Source organism: Empidonax traillii, unplaced genomic scaffold (genome assembly GCF_003031625.1).
Source record: "Empidonax traillii isolate 1590-97213 ecotype Southwest subspecies unplaced genomic scaffold, ASM303162v1 scaffold25:size3598162, whole genome shotgun sequence".
Classification (NCBI taxonomy): Eukaryota; Metazoa; Chordata; class Aves; order Passeriformes; family Tyrannidae; genus Empidonax; species Empidonax traillii.
Genome location: NW_020955218.1, coordinates 75378 through 94846, shown reverse-complemented (window position 1 = coordinate 94846; position 19469 = coordinate 75378). Strand labels below are relative to the sequence as shown.

At 40.4% G+C, this 19469-nt stretch overlaps 1 protein-coding gene across 3 annotated transcripts; it reads left to right on the top strand.

Annotated features, from left to right (window-relative positions):
• Window positions 1-66: 66 nt before the first annotated feature.
• RECQL (RecQ like helicase) lies at window positions 67-19449 on the top strand. Of its 3 annotated transcripts, none has more exons than XR_003573671.1 (17): window positions 67-153; window positions 717-772; window positions 2380-2449; window positions 3939-4136; window positions 5547-5726; window positions 6604-6710; window positions 7804-8002; window positions 9390-9556; window positions 10092-10173; window positions 11191-11339; window positions 11429-11546; window positions 12141-12279; window positions 12954-13045; window positions 15144-15363; window positions 16300-16429; window positions 16636-16879; window positions 19013-19449. XR_003573671.1 is itself a non-coding variant. In XM_027905164.1 (16 exons), the coding sequence occupies exons 3-16, from the start codon at window positions 2434-2436 to the stop codon at window positions 16822-16824; spliced, it is 1986 nt and encodes a 661-aa protein (XP_027760965.1). In that variant the 5' UTR covers window positions 67-153; window positions 717-772; window positions 2377-2433; the 3' UTR covers window positions 16825-16929. The 3 variants fall into 3 exon arrangements, 1 of the variants encoding a protein (XP_027760965.1); XR_003573669.1 differs by having other exon boundaries at window positions 2377-2449; XM_027905164.1 differs by lacking the exon at window positions 19013-19449 and having other exon boundaries at window positions 2377-2449; window positions 16636-16929.
• The last annotated feature ends 20 nt before the right edge of the window (window positions 19450-19469 follow it).

Below are 19469 nucleotides of genomic sequence, written 5' to 3'. Positions count from 1 at the left end.
TGCGGCGGGTCCTGCTCCGTCTGCCCGGCCCTGTCAGCCCTTGTCCCTTCCTCCGTCCTTCCCTCTCTCCCTCCATCCTTCCCTCTCTCCCTCCCTGCATCCGTCCCGCTCCGCCCTGCACCTCATGAGCAAGTGCTTCTCTGCTTGTCTCCGGTATCCTCTCTTTCTCCTTGCGTTCATCGCTCCCTCCATCCATCCCGCTCCCCCTGCCTCGCACCTGCCGAGCAGGTGCTTCCCTGCCTTCCCCGGCAGTCTCCCTCCCTCCTTCCTTCTCTGCCTTCCTGCCTTCCTTCCCGGTCTTCCTTCCTCCCTTCTCTGCCTGCCTTCCTTCCTTCCTTCCCTGCCTCCCTCTCTTCCTCCCCGCCGAGCCAGTGCTCCCCTGCCCGGCCGTGCCGTTCCCGTGCCCGCGGCTGATGTTCGGGATGGGAAATGCTGAGACGGCCCATGTGGATGTTCAGGCACTGGAATGGGTTGCCCAGGGCGATGGTGGAGTCGCCATCCCTGGATATGGGGCCGGGTGATGCGGTTTAAGGGTTACAGTGGTGGACGGTCGGACTGGATGGTCTTAAAGGTCTCTTCCGACCTTCGTGATTCCATCAATATCCCTGTGTATTCCATCAGTATTCCATCAATCCCCGTGTATCCACACCTCCCTGCCGTCGCTTTGGCTCTTTTGTGCCCTCCTCGTAACAGTTTCTCGTTGTTTTTCTTTTAAGGTGACATCCCAGATTTCCCTATGGGGATTTTTGTACCCGGCTGAACCGCGGCCAAGGTGACACATCCCGCTTGTGCAATTCAAGGGTTCTGGGTGTGATAACCCTCTGGTATCATCCCTTCTCGGGGTTGGGGTGGGAGAGGTTTGGTGTGGAGGCTGGATGAAGGAGAGGTGACAAGGTTCCCAGTGCTGGGACGCTGTTTTTCATCAGTGCAGGGTGGGAGGTGATGCTGGTGACTCACCTGTCTGCCTCAGGCTCTCATGTGTCTGCTCAGAGGCCTCTTCCCTGCTCGTGGGCTCTTTAGAAATGGGGTGAATTCACGGGAACTGAGCGGTTTTGACAGTGGGGTAAAACTGCCTGATGGGCAAGATACTCCCACTTGCCTTTCCTGTGCTGTGGTTTATAAGCTCTGAGTTCAACTTAAGTTTTATGAGCTCATATTAAGTTTTCAGGTGAGTCAGTTGGCACTTGGGGGTCTTTGTTGGCAGTGGTGGTAGAGAATTAATTCTAAGATATGCTGACTTAGTGCTTTTAGAGACAGGAGCTAAATTAAAGACTTGTGGAGCTTTAGCAGCTCAGAGGAGAACTTCCATATGTAATTTTCATTCCTTTCCCACTGCTTGGATAACAAAATGGCTCATGTTTCCCGGGCTCTCAGCCCAGTGATATTTGTGAGGTTCATGTTTACTGGGGGCAATAGCAGCAGTGTCATGCATTTACAGTGTGTCTGTGCCACTCCTACTGATTTTTCTGGATGTCCCTGCTTGCTCTGTACTTTGGGGACACTAAAATTTCCATGTTTGTGCAAGTGACACGTGGTATAAAGACAGAACTATGTTGCTCAGATTCTGTGTGTGATCTGGACACTGCTGAGTTATACAATAGTCAACTTCATTCTGAAGAGTGAGCTTTTAACTTATTTTTGCTCATAACCATTTCTGGCAAAGTCAGTGTTTTATTCACACGTTATTTTTAATCTATATTTTCTCCCCATTTATAGGAATTCAGTAAAATATTTGTTATGGTAGGATCAGCTGATAGTGAGGATCTGCTGAATTTGTTCCCTTTCACCTTCCCTTGGCTTCCATTTGTATAACAGTTCAGAATTCAATAACAGAGAGAACATCAGATTTTTTAAGTCTGATATTGTTAGCATATAATATGACAAAGAATGTTGTTCAAAAAATGAGTTAATAAATAGAATTTCACTGATGATCTAATAAAAACTAATCCTCCTTCTCTGAACCAAACTACCTTTCTCCATCCTCCGAGGAGGTTCCCTAGGTGTTAATGGTGGCTGCTTCTTTAAGGGGATCAATATAGTTTGTTCAGGCTTTTCTGTGAAATGGTATTTGAAGAGACAAATAAAAAGAGGGGTCAAAGGTATATGAGTAACTGGCCTGTGTCTGACTCTCAGAAAATGTATGACTTGGGTATTTATCACTTGGATTTTATTTAGAAGGCTGTCAGGCTGTTCCCTTGGGAATTGGCTGTGAGTTTGTCGCTTTTGCAGAAGGAAAAAAGCAGTTGTCATCTAATAGGGCCTATTTACATAAGCAGGTTAAACGAACCAGTACTTAAACTGTTATATTAACACCGATGTTAGAAGGTTTACTCACAAAATACAGTTTTAAATTTATTGATTTTATTTTCTTCTTAGTGGCAGCTGCTTGGCTAAATAAGGTCTCCCAGGGATAGCATTCTTTAATCTCCAAAGATGACAGCTGTTGCAGGTAATCCACACTTAGTACTCAATATGTTAATTTTGCTTTCTTTTAGCCAACAGACACCGTCTCCTGATGTTACTGCTTGTTATTAGTTTGAATTTAATGTATGCAGAAAAGAGTTTGTGGGGTCTATCCTACTACAGATTTGAAGGGAAGATTTCTTTTACTGGATAGCTTTGTTTCTTAGATAAAAACTGAAACAAAATGCCCCATCCCTGGAAGTGTTCAAGGCCAGGTTGGATGGAGCTCTGAACAACCTGGTCTAGTGGGAAGTGCCCCTGCCCATGGCAGGGGGTTGGAATGAGATGGTCTGTAAGGTACTTTCTAACCCCAACCAATCTATGATGAAAATCAAGCTTGTCAAGGAAGTTACTTGTTTTCCGTATTCTGGAGATATGCTTCATATTTTAAGATACTTTTAAGTCCTGCTGAGTTAACAGTGGGTATTTAGGAAGACAAATGTCCTCATTTTGTGCCATTTGAAATGAGGATATCTTTTTTCATATCATACATTTTTTGCTTCCAGAAGCACATTATCATACCTGCTCTGGTTGAATCAAAATCTCTTATTTTGGGGGTTGTTGGGGGAGGAAATAATTTCTTCTAATGGTTTTCTGACCTGGCTCTGAAACAGTGATACACGCTTGGCCCGCAGGGGTATGTGTTAACTATTCTTTCAAACCCTGAGGACTGGATTCTAGAATGCAATCTGTAATTCACACAGGCGCATATTAGGAGGTAAAGAGGCCAATTCACTTATGAAACCGAAGATTTTAGGGAGTATTTACTCACTTTTTTTCAGATGTGAAGGGTAGCTTGTCTTCAAAAAATGCCTTTTTTTCTCCATATGCAAACCTTGTTGTTCAGCAAATCCTTTTGTTCTGCATGGGAGGGAGATCTTGGTGTGTGAAATGTACCTTTTTTAAATGTCCCTATTTCCGTCCCCGGAAGATTTTAACTTGCTGAGGTTAATGCTGCTTTTCCTATGTAAATGCTTTCTATTAACGGTGTTCTCATGTTGTGCTCACCTTGGAATTGGCCTCATCCTCGTCTTCATTGGAACTTTTGCAGCTTTAATATCAGGCTGCAGTGTGCTTTCCACTGCTTGACGTGCAGCTGCAGGAAAGAGAATAATTCCAGGTGTTTCTCTGGAGAGGCACTGCTTTTGAGAAACTGGATTTTGATGTATTTTTTTTTTCTCTATTAGTCAACACATTAGGCAATGATAGTGTTGCATATCACTGTATTAGAGATGACAAGCTACAGTACACCTGTGTATATATGACCTACTTTGACAAGTATTTTTACATGGCATGTACAGTGTTAGGTTTTACCATCTTCTCAGTGTCCCTGTCAGGCTGTCTGTTTCTCCAGGTGCTTTTTGTTTATGTTTAGTTTGGGATTGTTCTCAACCAACAAATTAAATGCAATTTAAAACTGGGGTTAGCACGTTACTGAAATCTCTGTTGTGCCCTCACCTTGCTTTTCCCTGCAGTGCTAGAGGAGGTGCTGGTTTCCATTGAGAATGAGCTGCAAGCAGTGGAGATGCAGATACAGGAGCTTGTGGATAAACAGCAGGAACTGATTCAAAAGAAGATGAGAGTGAAGAATCTGATAAAACAGTCCTCGGGAGACTTGGAGGCAGGTGGAAGTAAAGGCACTGAAACCTCAGCCGAGGCATGGAACAAAAAAGGTTTGCAGAGTCAAATTCAAATATTATAACAGAAAGATAAACTAATTCAGTAGGGGAAAGTGCATTCATAGAGAGTTTTGTTTGGATACTGATACTGTCTTATTTAATTTTGACCAGCTGGGTGACCTCCCATCCTACATAGGGTAATGTTTGTACTTAACTCCTTGGACATTCCTAAATACTAATCTGAGTTCTGGGCATAATTATTACAAGAATGGCTTGTCACAATACTTCTATTCCTTTCATGTTGCAAAGTGACAACTTGATTTGATTTGCTCTGGGAATCCCAAAGTAAATTTTTATTGCAGTGCTTGTGTACTTAAATTATATTGCAGGTCTAAGAGTTGGACTCGATTCTTATGGGTCCCTTCCAACTCAGAATATTCTGTGATTCCATGGTGTTGCAATACTTATATTCCCACTTTGTGCTCTAAAAATAATTGCTCTGAATTGTCTCAAGATTTGAGAATAACAGTTTTGCACTCCGAGTTCTTTCCTGCTTGAGTGGGTGGGACACTGGTGATGTTTGACATGGGTTATTCAGCTTCACTGTCTTTCTAAATTTATGCAAATTAGGTGGATGCTGACTGCCAAATTGATGTAGAATACATTAGTATGGTGGAATTAGTGCAAGAGGCAAGTGCCCTGTGGTGGTGTGAGGGCTGCTGTCCTTTTGGAAATGCTGCCTTTGGAGTTCAACATTAGCTGAAGTCTTGGATAGTTGAGGGGTCTTGACCACGTTATGCCTTGCCAAATTTGACTCAGATATTTTAATTATTTTTTCCCTTCCTTTTTTACTTCAACTGCAATTTGGAAATGTCTGTATCTATTGTATATATCTGCTTTTTTTGCCTTTTTTTAAAAATGAAATTGTTTTGTAGTTTAATCAGTATTTATATTTGAGATAACTGCTATGCATATGTAAGAATACTGATACTTTTTCTGCATTTTAATTTTAATGGTATGAAAATAGTTATTAAGCTTCCTGTTGCCTCTGAAATTTAAGTTTTTACAATATTATTTCTTAAAATAATACAGTCTTTAGCTCTTTATTGAAGAAAAAATACTATTAAAAGCATGTTAAGATGATTATTTTGGGGAAGATTAAATTTTCCCCACCTTCTTTTTAATAAATGCTTATTATTGATGGAAAAAAGGGCAAAAAAAAGGTATCCTTGCTTCATTATACTATTTGTAATAGCTGCATTTGTATGAGGGAAGCATTTGGACAACTGTTAAGGGCTCAGAGTCTGGTTTGATTTACTTCCAGGGTGGGCTTCTCATTTCCAGTTAATTTTGGGCTAATGACTTAACATTACCCTTCCTTCTTATATTTTAACTTGCTTATGAAACATGTTTATTGTTGGTTTGGTTTTTGTTTGTTTTTTTTTTTTTTTTTCTCTTTAACAGATTTTCCATGGTATGAGAAGATAAAAACTGCACTGCAGGGCAAATTTAAACTCCAGAAGTTTAGGTCACTGCAACTTGAAACAGTAAATGCTGCAATGGCAGGAAAGGACATATTTCTTGTCATGCCTACAGGTGGTGGCAAGAGCCTTTGCTACCAGTTACCAGCTGTCTGTTCTGATGGTATGTAAGGGGAAAAAAAGGGCATACATAAAGAACTGCATGTATTTTCTCTCTTTTATAGTTATTTGGAGAATGACCATTATGTTGGTGTCTGATATCATAGTATGTGGGGGAAAAAAGAGCAACTATATGAGATAGACTTGATAGAAATATTTACTTTACTCTATTTTCTCTGAAGGAGCAATAGCAGCTTTAAATTATTTAAATCTAAATCATATCTCCAAGGCACATATTTTATCGAGATTCTACTCAATACATTATATTAGTAAACATTGAAAGGACTTTTAAAAAATTTGTCACTCTTTTTTCTTTCTTTCCTTTTTAATTCAATACACAGACTGTAAATTATTAAAGTATGGATATCTGTTATTTGTCTCTTCCACTCTGAAGTATTATTTGGGATATTTATTTTTAAAAATAAGTATGCAGTTGTAGTTTTTTAAGCTTTTTTTGGTGATTTTGTTTTGGTTGGGGTTTTTTTTACATAACCCATCCAATTGCATGGAACTTTATTTATTTACAAAGACCAAATTTACTGTTACCTACCACTGGTTAGTTCTGAGGTAAATTAGCATCTCATGATTTAGATATCCAACTTGCTTTGCTTTGTATATTAATTTTTAGACTCTGTTGCAGTTCAGTTTCTTGTGGTCTAGATCCTAAGAGGAGGTGCATGTGATGGACATTTAATAAGAATTATCCCTGTGTGATCTGGCACTCGCCAGCTATTTTGGAAGGGAATCTGCTGCTGTGTGTGAAGCTTAAGCTTACATTTGGCAGTTTCTTGAGAGCAGGGCTGATGCATTGATAAAAAGTATTAGAGGAGATACTTGTGACACACGAAGTGTTCAGCTGGCACAATGATTGATTGTTACAGGTTTCACACTCGTGATATGTCCTTTGATATCTCTTATGGAAGATCAGCTCATGGTTTTGGAACAGCTTGGGATTTCTGCAGCTTTATTAAATGCCTCAAGCAGCAAGGTATGTTTAACTGCCAAGTCTTCACAGTTTTTGTGCTGTATGTGCTGGTGTCTCACCTCTGTGTTACTTATGAATATTGAGTGGATGACGCAGATTTATCAGCTAATGCTGTTCTGCCAGCAGTATCTTGCCAGCAAGGTGCTGTGATATGGGTAACATGGGTGAGTATCTTATGTTCTTGTTTTAATGACAACAACAAACATGTAAACCAACAGCTTCCATGGAATAAACAGATTTCTTGGGACTGTTTAGAGGATTTGAAGTATCCAGCTGGTGTGTGTTTGTAAATTTTTACTCGGTTTCTAGACTTAGAGTAGGTGGTTTTTGTCAACTAGTAACATGATGAGTGCTGCAGGCTTTGACATAACTATTTATCTCTCTTTAGGATGTCAAGCTGTTTGATCCAGAGGCCAAAAAGCAACTTACTTCCCAGTCTGTTATTAGTCAATTGCTTTTTAAAGTGAAATATATTTTCCTGACTAGCAGGGGGCTGTGATCATTAACTTTGCACATGACACTGCATTTGATAAATCTGTTGCTTGATGCAGTGTGCAAACTTGAAGCCTGCTTTGAGGCAGAGCACTTTGAAAATTCAGCAATAAAGACCAAAGTTGTGTGCAAGAAATTATTTTACACTTGTAGTACCTCAGGCATATTTGGAACATTATCATGGCAGGGGGGCTGGAACCAGGTGATCTTTCAGGTCCCTTCCAACCCAGGCCACTCTATGATTCTGTAATGGTCATGCTTCTACTGTATGATCAGGTTATGGCACAGAATTATCCCAACTGCCAACTGTTACAGTTTACTGGTAAAATACTGACACCACATGATGAAGCAAAGGCCAATATTCAATACTTAGCCTTTTCGAAGTTCCATCATAGATTTTCCAGGTATTAAAATGAACATTTGATATATATAACGATCTTCTCCAAAGATTTATAGTGGTGGTAAATACCGTGTAACAGTTTGTCAGTCTCTGTTAATTACCCCTTATGAATTGCTAATCACCTTATAAGAGCCTTAGCACTAAGCAACTTGAGCGTGTTGTCCCAGTTTGTTACCCGCTGATGTCTCCTTTTGTTTTGAACAGGAACATGTCAAGTGGGTCCATAGCGAAATGCTAAACAGGAATTCACAACTGAAGCTCATTTATGTGACCCCAGAGAAGATTGCAAAGAGCAAGATGTTCATGTCCAAGCTGGAGAAGGCTTACCAGGCCGGGTGCCTGGCTCGTGTTGCTGTGGATGAGGTCCACTGCTGTAGCCAGTGGGGCCATGACTTCAGGCCTGGTATGCTCCTCAGAAACCCAGTCTGCGGGGTTATTCAGGCATCAGCAAATAATGAGCTGGGCCTGAAATAAAGCTGCTTTCTTCATGTGTTAAGTAAATTCTTGGTGTATCACTTAGGACCTCTGTTAGCTCGAGGAATTTAATTCACAAACGACTGTATTGTTGCCCAGGAGCTAAGGGCATGCAAATAGGGATCATTTCAACTTAGATTTTTGTGTCAGTGTTCTGAAAAACTCCTTATTCAGTTCACTTCAATTGGAGCATCATAAAATCAACATTTTTGGCTGCTGTCTCTAATATACAGTTATCTTTAATCTACTGCTACATGAAAAAGTGTCATTCTGTACACTGCTCCCTGGCACTTTGGGCGACAGAAGTAGAGCACTTTGTAAATTCATGAGATATATTTTAACCACCTCTAAAGCAAGGAAACAAATGCCCTTAACTTGCAGGGGAAGAAAGTGTGCTTCAGTTTTTTTTCCTGTCTTGGCAGTTGTAGAATATTGTTACTTACTGGTTACTGTTTCTTTGCCTTTGAAAGAAAACCTGATTTGAAGCAATATGAACTGTAAAGTCAACCTTGGCAGTTTTGCTAAAAGGTGTTGTCGGATCCAAGAGCCATGATAGTTAAACAGGCAATGTGGCATTTGGATATGCACCTCTAAGGCAGCAAGTCATTGTCGATATTGAGCCTTTAAAATCTTTCCTTATTACAGTCTGGTCTGTGTATCCAAATTCCACCTTGCTTATTTATTTGCAAAACTGTGTTTACTCAAAGGCTGTTTGTAAAAACAGATTGGCAAAATAACCTGAATACAGGTTAATGTGATGCCACCTACATTTTCCTAACTTTAGGAACTTCTATTTCCAGATATTTTGCCTTCTGAATTGTCTGATAATTGCAGCCTGCCAGGACCCGAAGGGGGCCTACAAGAAAGATGGAGAGAGACTATTTACAAGAGCATGTAGTGACAGGACAAGGAGGAATGGCTTCAAACTGACAGAGAGTAGGTTTAGATTAGATATTAGGAAGAAATTCTTTGCTGTGAGGGTGGTGAGGCACTTGCACAGGTTGCCCAGAGAAGCTGTGGCTGCCCCATCCCTGGAAGTGTTTAAATCCAGGATGGATGGGGCTTTGAGGAACCTGGTCTAGTGGAAAGTCTTCCTGCCCACAGCAGAGGAGTTGAAATTAGGTAGTTTTTCAGGTCCCTTCCAACCCAAACCATTCTCTGATTCTATGATTCTGTAAAACTGAATTTTTGGTATCTATTTTGGTAACTGCAGTGTTATCCCAATGAATACTATCTACATAAATATATTTTTAAAAGTTTGTATTTGTGGAGAGAAATCTCTTTATTTCCACTTTTTTTTTTTTTTTCCTGCTTAGACTACAAGTCTCTTGGTATCTTGAAAAGACAGTTTCCCAACACTCCCTTGATTGGACTGACAGCAACAGCTACAAATCATGTTTTAAAGGATGCTCAGAAAATTTTGCATGTTGAGAAGTGCATTACCTTTACTGCCTCTTTCAACCGGCCCAACCTGTACTATGAGGTAGGTCTCGATACCTGTTTGTTCAGCTGCATTGCTGTCATGTTGCCTTCTGTAAGGTAACAGTTGATGAGCTTTAGAATAGATTTTCTTAGACTAGATTTTAATAATCAATAGATTTTCAATGAATGATGGTGTTACTTGATTACTTCACATTGCTGAACCTGCTGTCCTCTGCAGAGGGACTGTCCGTGCAAGCAAGGCTTAGCAGACACCACTGTGTACAGGAGAGAGGCAGGCAGCAGGCTCAGATTGCTGCAACCTGCTGGAAAATATGTCCTGTGATGACAGCAATTATTGTGTCATGCTTGCTGTATTTTCAGTTTGGCCACAGGTCCTTTTATTTTTCTCGATGAGGAAAACTTGCGGGTTTGTTTTTCTGTAGACTTTTGAGTTGTAGTCTGACTGTACACAAAAAGCATTTTTGTTAAATAGCAGAATAGTTTTGTTTGTCATACTGTAAGGAATAGAGTAACAGGATTGTTTGACACACTGTGTGCCCACTTGAACTCTGACATGTGTGTATTATACCTTTGAGGTTCGACATAAGCCTTCAAATAATGAAGATTTCATTGAGGACATAGTTAGGACCATTAATGGAAGATACAAAGGACTGTCAGGTAAAAAATGTAAAAAAAAGTGCACTTATTATTGTTCATAATCTTGAATGCTACAAGGATGTTGGGATGTTTTCAACTGATCCTGAAATGTGTAGAGAAATAAATTCTACCTTCACATTACATCAAAGATCCAGCATTAGAATAAATGAAATTTAATAAGATCCATACCTTGAACAATTTCTCTCCTCATTCATTAGTGTTTAAATCTCTTTACTGCCTACTTGTATCTTCTGAAGTATTGAAATAGAACGTTGATGTATATAGAACAATGTTCACACAGGTAGAAATAATAGGAATTTTTAAGATTGTAAAAGCAATCGTACATGTGTCATTCAATATATGTCAGGAGACTTAGTATCTTTGATGCTTCTTTTTTATATTTTATTATAAGATTCATCTATTATTCAGTGCCCACAATGGGTGTTATAGGTTGATTTGTGTTAAAAGCAGAACTGTGTAAGTTGGACTTCTTGTAATCAATGAATTATGTAGTGCAAATTGAGAGGGGAGACATCTTGCAAAGGCAACAGAACCTCGTTTTCCAGAGCAACAGCCTGTCCCTCTCTCTGCTGTGAGCTCCGTGGATGTGATGAGCAGCTTCCAAGGAGCTGTGCCAAGATGATCACAAATCACATGGCCTTGTGTGTAATCCCTGCCTAAGCCCAGACTGACTAATGACAAAAAGCAGATTTATCTGAAACCTCAGGTGAGATGCCACAGATGTCATAAGGAACAGCACCCCTTTACGTAAGCATTGTCCTCCATGAACATTAATAGAACACTTCCAGGATTATGTGGATTGACAGCCATATTTCTTATTTAGCCTACAAGTCCAAGCTGATAATTGAAGTTTCCTTCACAGATACAAATACTGCAGACTGAATAGGCACAAAGACTATATAATAGTTTTTATGTATTATTTTTAAGTTAATAAAACTTCCACAATTGTTTTTAGGTACTGGGGATTGTTTGGCTTTTTCAAGGCATCACAATGAGGCATCTTTCACTTTTGTGCAGGAATTGTTTACTGTTTTTCTCAGAAGGATTCTGAGCAAGTTACTGTGAGTCTGCAGAAACTGGGAATCAAGGCAGGGACTTACCATGCAAACATGGATGCTAAATATAAAACCAAAGTTCATAAAGGATGGGCAGCAAATCAAATCCAGGTTAAGTAGATACTTTTCATGGACTTAACATCTCATTCAAATTGTGTTTTGGTACTGTGATGGTTTCTTAATCTCTTTTTTTTTTTCAGGTTGTAGTGGCAACTGTTGCTTTTGGCATGGGAATTGATAAACCTGATGTGAGGTTTGTAATTCATCATTCTATGAGCAAATCCATGGAGAACTATTACCAAGAGAGTGGACGTGCAGGTAGGAAATGGCCTTTGCGAGGCCGCCATTTACATCCCTGAAACCAGTAAAATTGCACTTCAGTTTTTCAGCCATTTGAGCAAAGTCTCTTGTCTCCAAGACAGGTTTCAAAGTGTATAATGACAATCTCGCCCCTGTAAAGAGGCTTTAAAGCAAATAAAAACTGCATTCATGATCTCAGGCCTCTACTGCGGTATAACAAGGAGTAACTGGGTACTCAGCCCTTCACTCAGCTTTTTTCATTACTTGATTTTTACCAAAATGGATGTATGATTTTTTAGTTATTTTCCTAGGTACAGCAACTGGGATGTGTGATTTGCTCCAATTGTCTCTAGATGGTTGCATGAATTTCAGTGGCCACAAGAATACAAGTAGGATGGGGAGTATGGAACAGGAAATTTTAAGGATTGATCAGTGTATAGCAGAAATAAATAGCTGTTATGGCTAAAGGAATGTTAGTGTTCTGTTTTTTGATCTTGTGCATAATTACTTTTTCAAAAGCAGAGTTGAATCTACATGGAAAAAAGCTTTTCAGGGACCTTGAAGGGCCTTTGGTTGAGATTTTAATTTTCTGTTCATTTTAATGCATTGCAGGTAGAGATGACCAAAAAGCCGACTGCATTTTGTATTATGGCTTTGGAGATATATTCAGGATCAGCTCAATGGTAGTGATGGAAAATGTGGGGCAAGAGAAGCTCTATGATATGGTATCTTACTGCCAAAATATGAACAAGTAAGTTACTGTGGTGGCTTGGTTGCTTAGTCTTTAAATAGGCTATTTTTGGGGGGATTTTTTAGAGAGCATTTGAAAAAAAAAAAAATCCCCAATCCAACCCAAAACAAAACCAAAGCCAACCCATCACCAAACAAAACCAGCCACAAGAAAAAACTTGACAGCTTCAGGATTAAATTTTGGAAGCAGTGAAATACCTGTCAACCAACACTGTTTGGATTTCAAATCCCACCCAGAGGAAAAATATGGAATGCTTTGGTTTTTATTTTAATGTGGCAGTGTTTAGTGGCCATATAGGAATCCACATGTGTTTAATGCTTCATCTACTGCACTGAGCTATTGGGAATACTTCATGGAAAACACTTATATCCAAGTTGTGGAGTTTGCTAGCCTCAGTCTGAGAATGAGTTCATATTCTTAGGATTTTTCATTCTATTGAAATTGCAGGTTATACCTTTCTGCTTTAACCAAAGTGTTGCTACATCAGTGTTAACTCATTATTCCTGTTGGCATAACTGGCAGGGAGTACTGTGTTGCAGTATTTTTTTTCTGATTTTCCCTGAGACAATCCTTCATGCCGTTCTTGAGAGATGAGCTGTTCCAGGGGCCCCTCTTGTTGCCATTTTCATGGTTTTATAACCCTTGGGTCTCATAGTCCCTCTCTGCTCTCTCAGGTGTCGCCGGGTGCTCATAGCCCATCACTTTGATGAGGTGTGGGATTCTGCAAACTGCAACAGAATGTGTGATAACTGCTGCAGAGAGAACGGTGAGTAAAGGACAGAGAATATGGGAAAAGGTGGCTTAAAGAAATATATCTAGTTTAGGAAGACTATAAGCAAATTTTGTGAACTGTGCGTGTGATACCGCCTGTTTTCGCGGTGCAAATTTTGTTTATGCATTTCAGCTTTTGGTGTTGCCAGATTCAGGGTGTTTAGTAGGATACTTCCTGGTTTGGTTTTCTGCCAAACACTTTGGTATCCATTAGTCTCAGCTGTTCACCTGTTTCCAGAAGGGAAGCTGGGGCGAAGGGGAGATTGGCTTACCTGTTTACAGAAGGTTCTGGAAGGAGTCAGGTTTTGGTTTAGGGTTTTTGTTTTAGGGTTTGGATGTAAAAGGTTTATTTGAGGAGGAACCCTTTGCTTTCTGCACGCCAAACTGTTCATATCTGGGCTGTGAGAAGGTACAGTTTGCACATCCTCTCACAACTTCCCTGGTAAAATCCCTGAGGATTTCAGTGCCACATACTCATGAGATGTACGTGTGTCAGGGCTGTGCGTGACAGGTGTGCAGAACACTGAGCACACTGATTTAGGGCTTTGCTGTGGGTTAGCCCTAACAGCACAATGTCTGTCCAGAGTGTGCTCTTCCTTTGGAAAAAAGCTGGGAGCATAAGAGGGAAGGCAGAGAGGGAGTTGGGAGATAAGCTGAAACAAGACCAGCTGCATGATAAGAGGATGATTTCAGCAGAACGTGGTCCTGGGACATCAGCTCTTTTTACTGTTTTGCCCACAAACATCCTGGGTGTGTTGGGGAGCTCGTTCTTGCTTTAATTGTCATTTTTGATACTCGCCAGAAAGCTGAAAGACTCAAAAGGTGCACAAAACATCTGTTGCTGCACTTAGAAAGTAAGCACTGTGGTTTAGACGTAGGAAACCCTATAAAAAAGCTAGAAACTCTGAAAGTAGTGCTGAGAGAAAGTTGGTCTTGGCGTCTCTAACTGGACACACAAAACCACCTTATAATTCTTTAAGGACCAGGTGTATGTTTGTAACACGAGGAGATGCATATATCACATACCTGTTGCAAAAAGGAGTTGGATAATACAGTGATCAACACTTGAAAAAACTTAGGAACAACTCTGTATTCGAAGCTGTTCTCAAAACTAGACCTAATTTCCATCTACATGTTTTGGGATGTAAAGTAGACAAAAATTTAACTTTTTTTTTTCTTTATACAGTTAATTATATAATAAAACTGTTTTGCAAAATCATGCAAGTGACAATGTCTTGTTATTTTCCAGTTAGAAATGGGGTTTATTTGAAATATATACTGGGATCAGAGGTTGATAAAGAGTATGGAACTGGCTTGTACCCAAGGCTTACAGGAGGCATGTGATGAAATATAGTTGAAATATATCCTGTTTACTGCTGGTTCACCCCCAGGGCCTTTTGATACATAAGCAAGGTCTGAGGAAACCTTGCAGCCGTACTCGTTTTTCAGTACTTAATTCTTAGTATTGGAGGAGGCAGTTGGGGTAATTCTGTGCCATAATCTGATCATGCAGAAGAAGGGTGATCATTATGTACTACACGGATGTGTTGATGCTCAGAATAATTATTGATGAAGCTTATTTTTGTAATGTGATTAATACTTTTTTTTTTGTCTCATTTTGTCCATAAGTGTCTTGAGAGAATAAATGTCTCATTTATATTCTTCACTCCCTCTGTGCTCTCAGATCTTGTCATAATAAACACTGTGGGTGAGGAAAAAGGGATCCAGCTGTAGAGTAACATAGTAGCCACCTTGCAAATCCTATGCTTTGTAAATGCTTCTTTAAAATAATCTATGTGGTTTGTAACATTAAATACAAGTAGAAATGTCTGCCAGATTGGAGTTTCAATAATGAAGTAGGAAGATAGATGTGAGTACAATTATATCCTAATATCCAGAGGGAAAGTTGCAGCTTTATTTGTTAAGTTACAGTTTTAAAAGTACAACAGAAAAACTCCAAACATTGCTATCATGCAGCAGATATGTATTTATCTATCTATAAATATATAAAAGTATATACATGTATATATGGATACTATCGAAATAACTATTAATAACTTGCTATTTAAATATTCTTTCACTTTTATCTGCAGCATGTGAGAAGATGGATGTAACAGGATACTGCAGGGATCTAATCAAGATACTTGAGCAAGCTGAAAGCATGAGTGAGAAACTCACCCCACTGAAACTAATCGATGCGTGGTCCGGGAAAGGTGTGTCCAAGTTCAGGGTGGCTGAAATTACTCCACCAAAGCACCCTCGAGAGGAACTGGAGAGAATTATTGCCCATCTACTGCTGCAGCAGTATCTGAAGTAAGATGACTCGTTTTGTTTGAGTTTTTTAAACTTCTAGTAGTCATTTTTCTTTACTCTTTTGTTACCTCTATATAGCATTCATGGATACATTCCACGGTCTTGTTTTTTAGCCTTTATTTCAGATGCATTTAATGTATTTTTATATCTCCACACATATTACTATATTTCCACTTCAAAAGTTGGAGGAACATTTGAAATGCTGCATCTCACGCAATTTTAAAAAGCTGGGGTCTTCTATATTCAAGTTAAACCTTTAAGTCTGCAGCAGGCTTCATTTTCAACAAGTCTGCTGTTTATAATAGATTTTGTTCACATTCCATGCATAAGGAAAGCAAAAGGGGTTGCCCACATAAAGTCTAAGTCAGGACAGGCTGGCAAATTTGGAAGGTGGTACCCAGAAATGTTAAGAAAGCCTAGTGAGAATAACAGTCCTGCTTTTGTAAGTTGGCAGTGAGTGTTTTGTCTTCTCTACAAGTTGTACAAATCAAATTTTTTACCTCAGTTTCCTCCATGTATTCCAAGAGGTGTCCGAGTGTGTGTGTAAAGGTCCACAAACCGAATTATGTTAAGTGTTGACCAGACTGGCTGCAAGTGAACTGACTGTCCACTTGAATAAATAAAGCAGAACCAAGCTGGTATTTGGAACATTCAACAGAAGGGTTCGTGTGTCCCTTTTGTCATGGAAAGGGTTGTCAGGATTGAACGGGATGCCCAGGGAGGCAGTGGAGTCACCATTGCTGGAAGCGTTCACGGAATGTGTGGATGTGGCACTTGAGGACGTGGTCTAATGGTAGTGCTTGGGATTGATGGTTGGAATTGATGATCTTAGAGGTCTTTTCCAACCTTTTAATGATTCTGTGATTTTTCCCCCTGCGTGGTCAAGCCTGTCTTTGTCTCCAACCTTCCCTTGTAACACTGATTTAATTCGTGCAGGGAAGACTTCAGCTTCACGGCATTCGCTACAATTTCGTACCTGAAGGTGGGACCCAAAGCCCGTCTGCTGAAAAACGAGGACCACGTCATCACTATAGAGGGGATGACAAACAGGAAAAGTGTTGACAAGGTACTTATATCTCTACTGACTTGCAATGTAGATATCTGCTCTATTATAGCTTATTTGAATAGTTTAGTATCTGCTCAAAGTATTTTTGTAGCAATGCAATCAACAGGGTTTAAAACAGACCTCATAAGTATTTTCTCTCGTGTAGGAACGTGGAAAAAGAAAGAAAACAATGTTAGAATTCTAACAGAATTGTTTATAACTTACAGGCCAAATCATCTCAACCTTCGAATTCGAAAGGAAGCAGCAAAAATGCTCAGACTGTTTCAAAGGCTGTCCAGGATTCAGTGGGGAAGAAGTTACAGGAGCATAAGCGGCCTGGCTGTGGGTCTGACTTAAAAGCAAAGAAGCCTAAGCTTGAGGCAGGTGGAGTTGACCAACCAGTGGTTATTGACTGAGTTTCACAGACTACATTTAGGATCTAATCACATTTACTTCTCCATGGACAATGCAGTATGTTCCATTTGTGCTTTAGTAATGGTATTTATTTTACTTCTTTTTAATAAAATCCAACCAGGGAAACAAGTATTTAGAAAAAGTCCATTTTCCCAGTGAAGGGAAAAATGTGTCTTATAAAAATAATTGGTGCTTATTTTAGGATACAGCAATTAATACAGAATGTAAATAATGACTGTGTTGCCTTTATAACTCTTTTGAAAGTGTAGTGTACAGTAACAGTATTGCAGGATCGCACAGTCGGGAAGGGACTTCGAGATCATCTAGTCCAACCTCCTGCTCAAAGATAAAAAATCACTCAGGATGACCAAGTAAGAGTAGAACAGAAGACACGAGATGCTTCAGAAGTTGTGGGAATTTGATAATTAAGAAACGATGGTGGAATTTTAATTTTGAGATTTGGAATTAAGATGGAAACTGATTTCCCCCCGTCCTCCAAGAAAAGCGGAAAAATTATATCTGAAGTTGAACACGCTGTCAGGGCCTGCGACTGAACACAGGAGGGCCTTTAGTGTACTAGGTAAAGGAAAAGCTCTGTAGTAATAGAGGGCTCATTTTCATACAGCAAGTAAGCTTGAGGAAAGTGATGTTTTCCAAACAAGGAGCAAAGCCTGTGGCTTCCCAATTTTCTACATTCAGGTGACACAAAAGCACAGAGCAGATCATGTGGAAGGGACCCTGAAAGGTCTGGACCAACCCCTCCTGGACAGGGAGTCTAGACAAGATTATCAGCCCCCTGTCCAGTTGTAGAAATACATCCCTGCCGCCTTCCTTTGAATATCAGTGTTTCCAGAAACAAGTGGCTGTGCTGGCAACCTGGTAAAGATCCACCAGCCACTGCTGCCTGCAAGCCCTGCTCAGCACACACGAGGTTGGGTGCTGGATTCAGTTTTATTTATTCACTTACTTTTAAGGCCTTAGCAGCCAAAGATCAGAAAGGCAAGTTCAAACTCATTAACAAATGTTAAGTTCTAGGGTTTTGCATTTGGGTTCTCCCCCCCCTCCCCTGACATTTACATGTATAACAAATATAAAACAAACATCATCAAGAACATGTCCTTCATCTTTATTTTTCTGATTAAATTTTGACAGTGACTAAAGCTCAGTATTTCATCCATCATTTAACTGAGACCTTTGCAAAACTTGGAATTAATTTAATTAGAAAGAGTCATTCTCTTTAGAGTGATTTTCTGGGGGAAGTCTCAATATGTACTGAAACCTTTGCAGTTAGGGGAGCACAATAAATTGTTCCTTGTGTGACACTAAATAAACAGCAGCTCCCAAGTAGCAACTGCAGAACCAAACAAAAAGCCAGAACGAAACAACCCATGTCCCTGGGTCACCCTATGAAATTCATAAAGGACATTAATAGCTTCAATTGTTGGGCTTTATCACCTAGGCACTAAATTAGGCCTAGCAAGTAAAAAAGGAGGAGCTTGGTTGAAGCAGGTCCGTACAGCCAAATCACTATTATTAAAGTGCGTCTTGCGTAACTAAACATGCAGCCACTGGGCCAGTTACTATTGAAAACGAACAGCTTAAACCCTCACTGGAAACTTAATTGTAGATCTTTTGTCACTAGCTGTAATTTAGTTACCATCACATCACGTCAACTTGGAGTTTAGTACTTGAAAAATTCCAAAAATTTCTTCCTGGAACCAATGTGCAGGACAGTGGTAAAGAGGAACAGACAGGAAGTGACCAGGATCTGTATTCCCCAAGAGGACTTTCATTAAGCAAATGTAGTAAGTGCCAATTACAAATCCCATCGGGATCTGGGACTGCCATTCAAAATGGCATCTTGTACCATCTACCTGGACACTGCAGCCTGATCCACAGGCTCTTCCCAGGGAAGACTGCTGCAGGAGACCCCTGCCAGTGCTGGTGCATCATCCTTCCTGGGAGTGCACTGCCCACTGGTCCTGTTGGAGCTGGGACAGGATGCACCAGTGCAGCTCTACAACTGGAGAACCAACGTGAAAAACAGTTTAAAAAGCTGCTCTCACCTGACATCTCATCATGCCAAATGTGTGTTTTGTACTTAGCTGAGCAGTAAATACATTTGTTTGAAAAATAAACTTATGGGGGGAAAAAAAAGGATAAGGCATCCATTTTGCTGTGTATTTGCAGCTCATATTCCAGGTGGTTGGAGCTCTGAGCTCCCCATATCCTAGAACTGTTCATTGACCCAACTGGACAGAGCTGTGGCAGGCACCCACAGGTGGAAGCAGTGGAGTGGTGCCAGTGGGATGGCAACAGGCTGCCTGACTGCTTGGAAACAATCACCTGAGCACGTGGTTTGAGGTAGCAGAGGCTTTCCTGACCCTGGCCAGGACTCACCCCACCCAAGGCTGGAGGAGCTTTCAGCAGGTAAGGCCACATCTTCCCATCAAGGCATCCTGGCTCCCGTGGGGGCTCACAGGCTGAGCTGCAGGACATGCTCAGGAATGAGCCATGGGGAAACTGGGCTCTGGTAACCACAGCAGGTGGAATGGCTGGTTTGGGGAAGGGAGGGTTTTAACATGTTTTTCTTGCTTTTAAAAAGGCTCCCTCATGTTCCAGTGAATGCACCATCTTAAAACGTGGC

Excerpts from the sequence above, each read along its gene's own strand:
- RECQL (XM_027905164.1), top strand. Across the intron at positions 13,046-15,143 it reads TAACTGCTGCAGAGAGAACG|CATGTGAGAAGATGGATGTA; the intron begins GTGAGTAAAGGA and ends TTTTATCTGCAG. Across the intron at positions 16,430-16,635 it reads ACAGGAAAAGTGTTGACAAG|GCCAAATCATCTCAACCTTC; the intron begins GTACTTATATCT and ends TATAACTTACAG.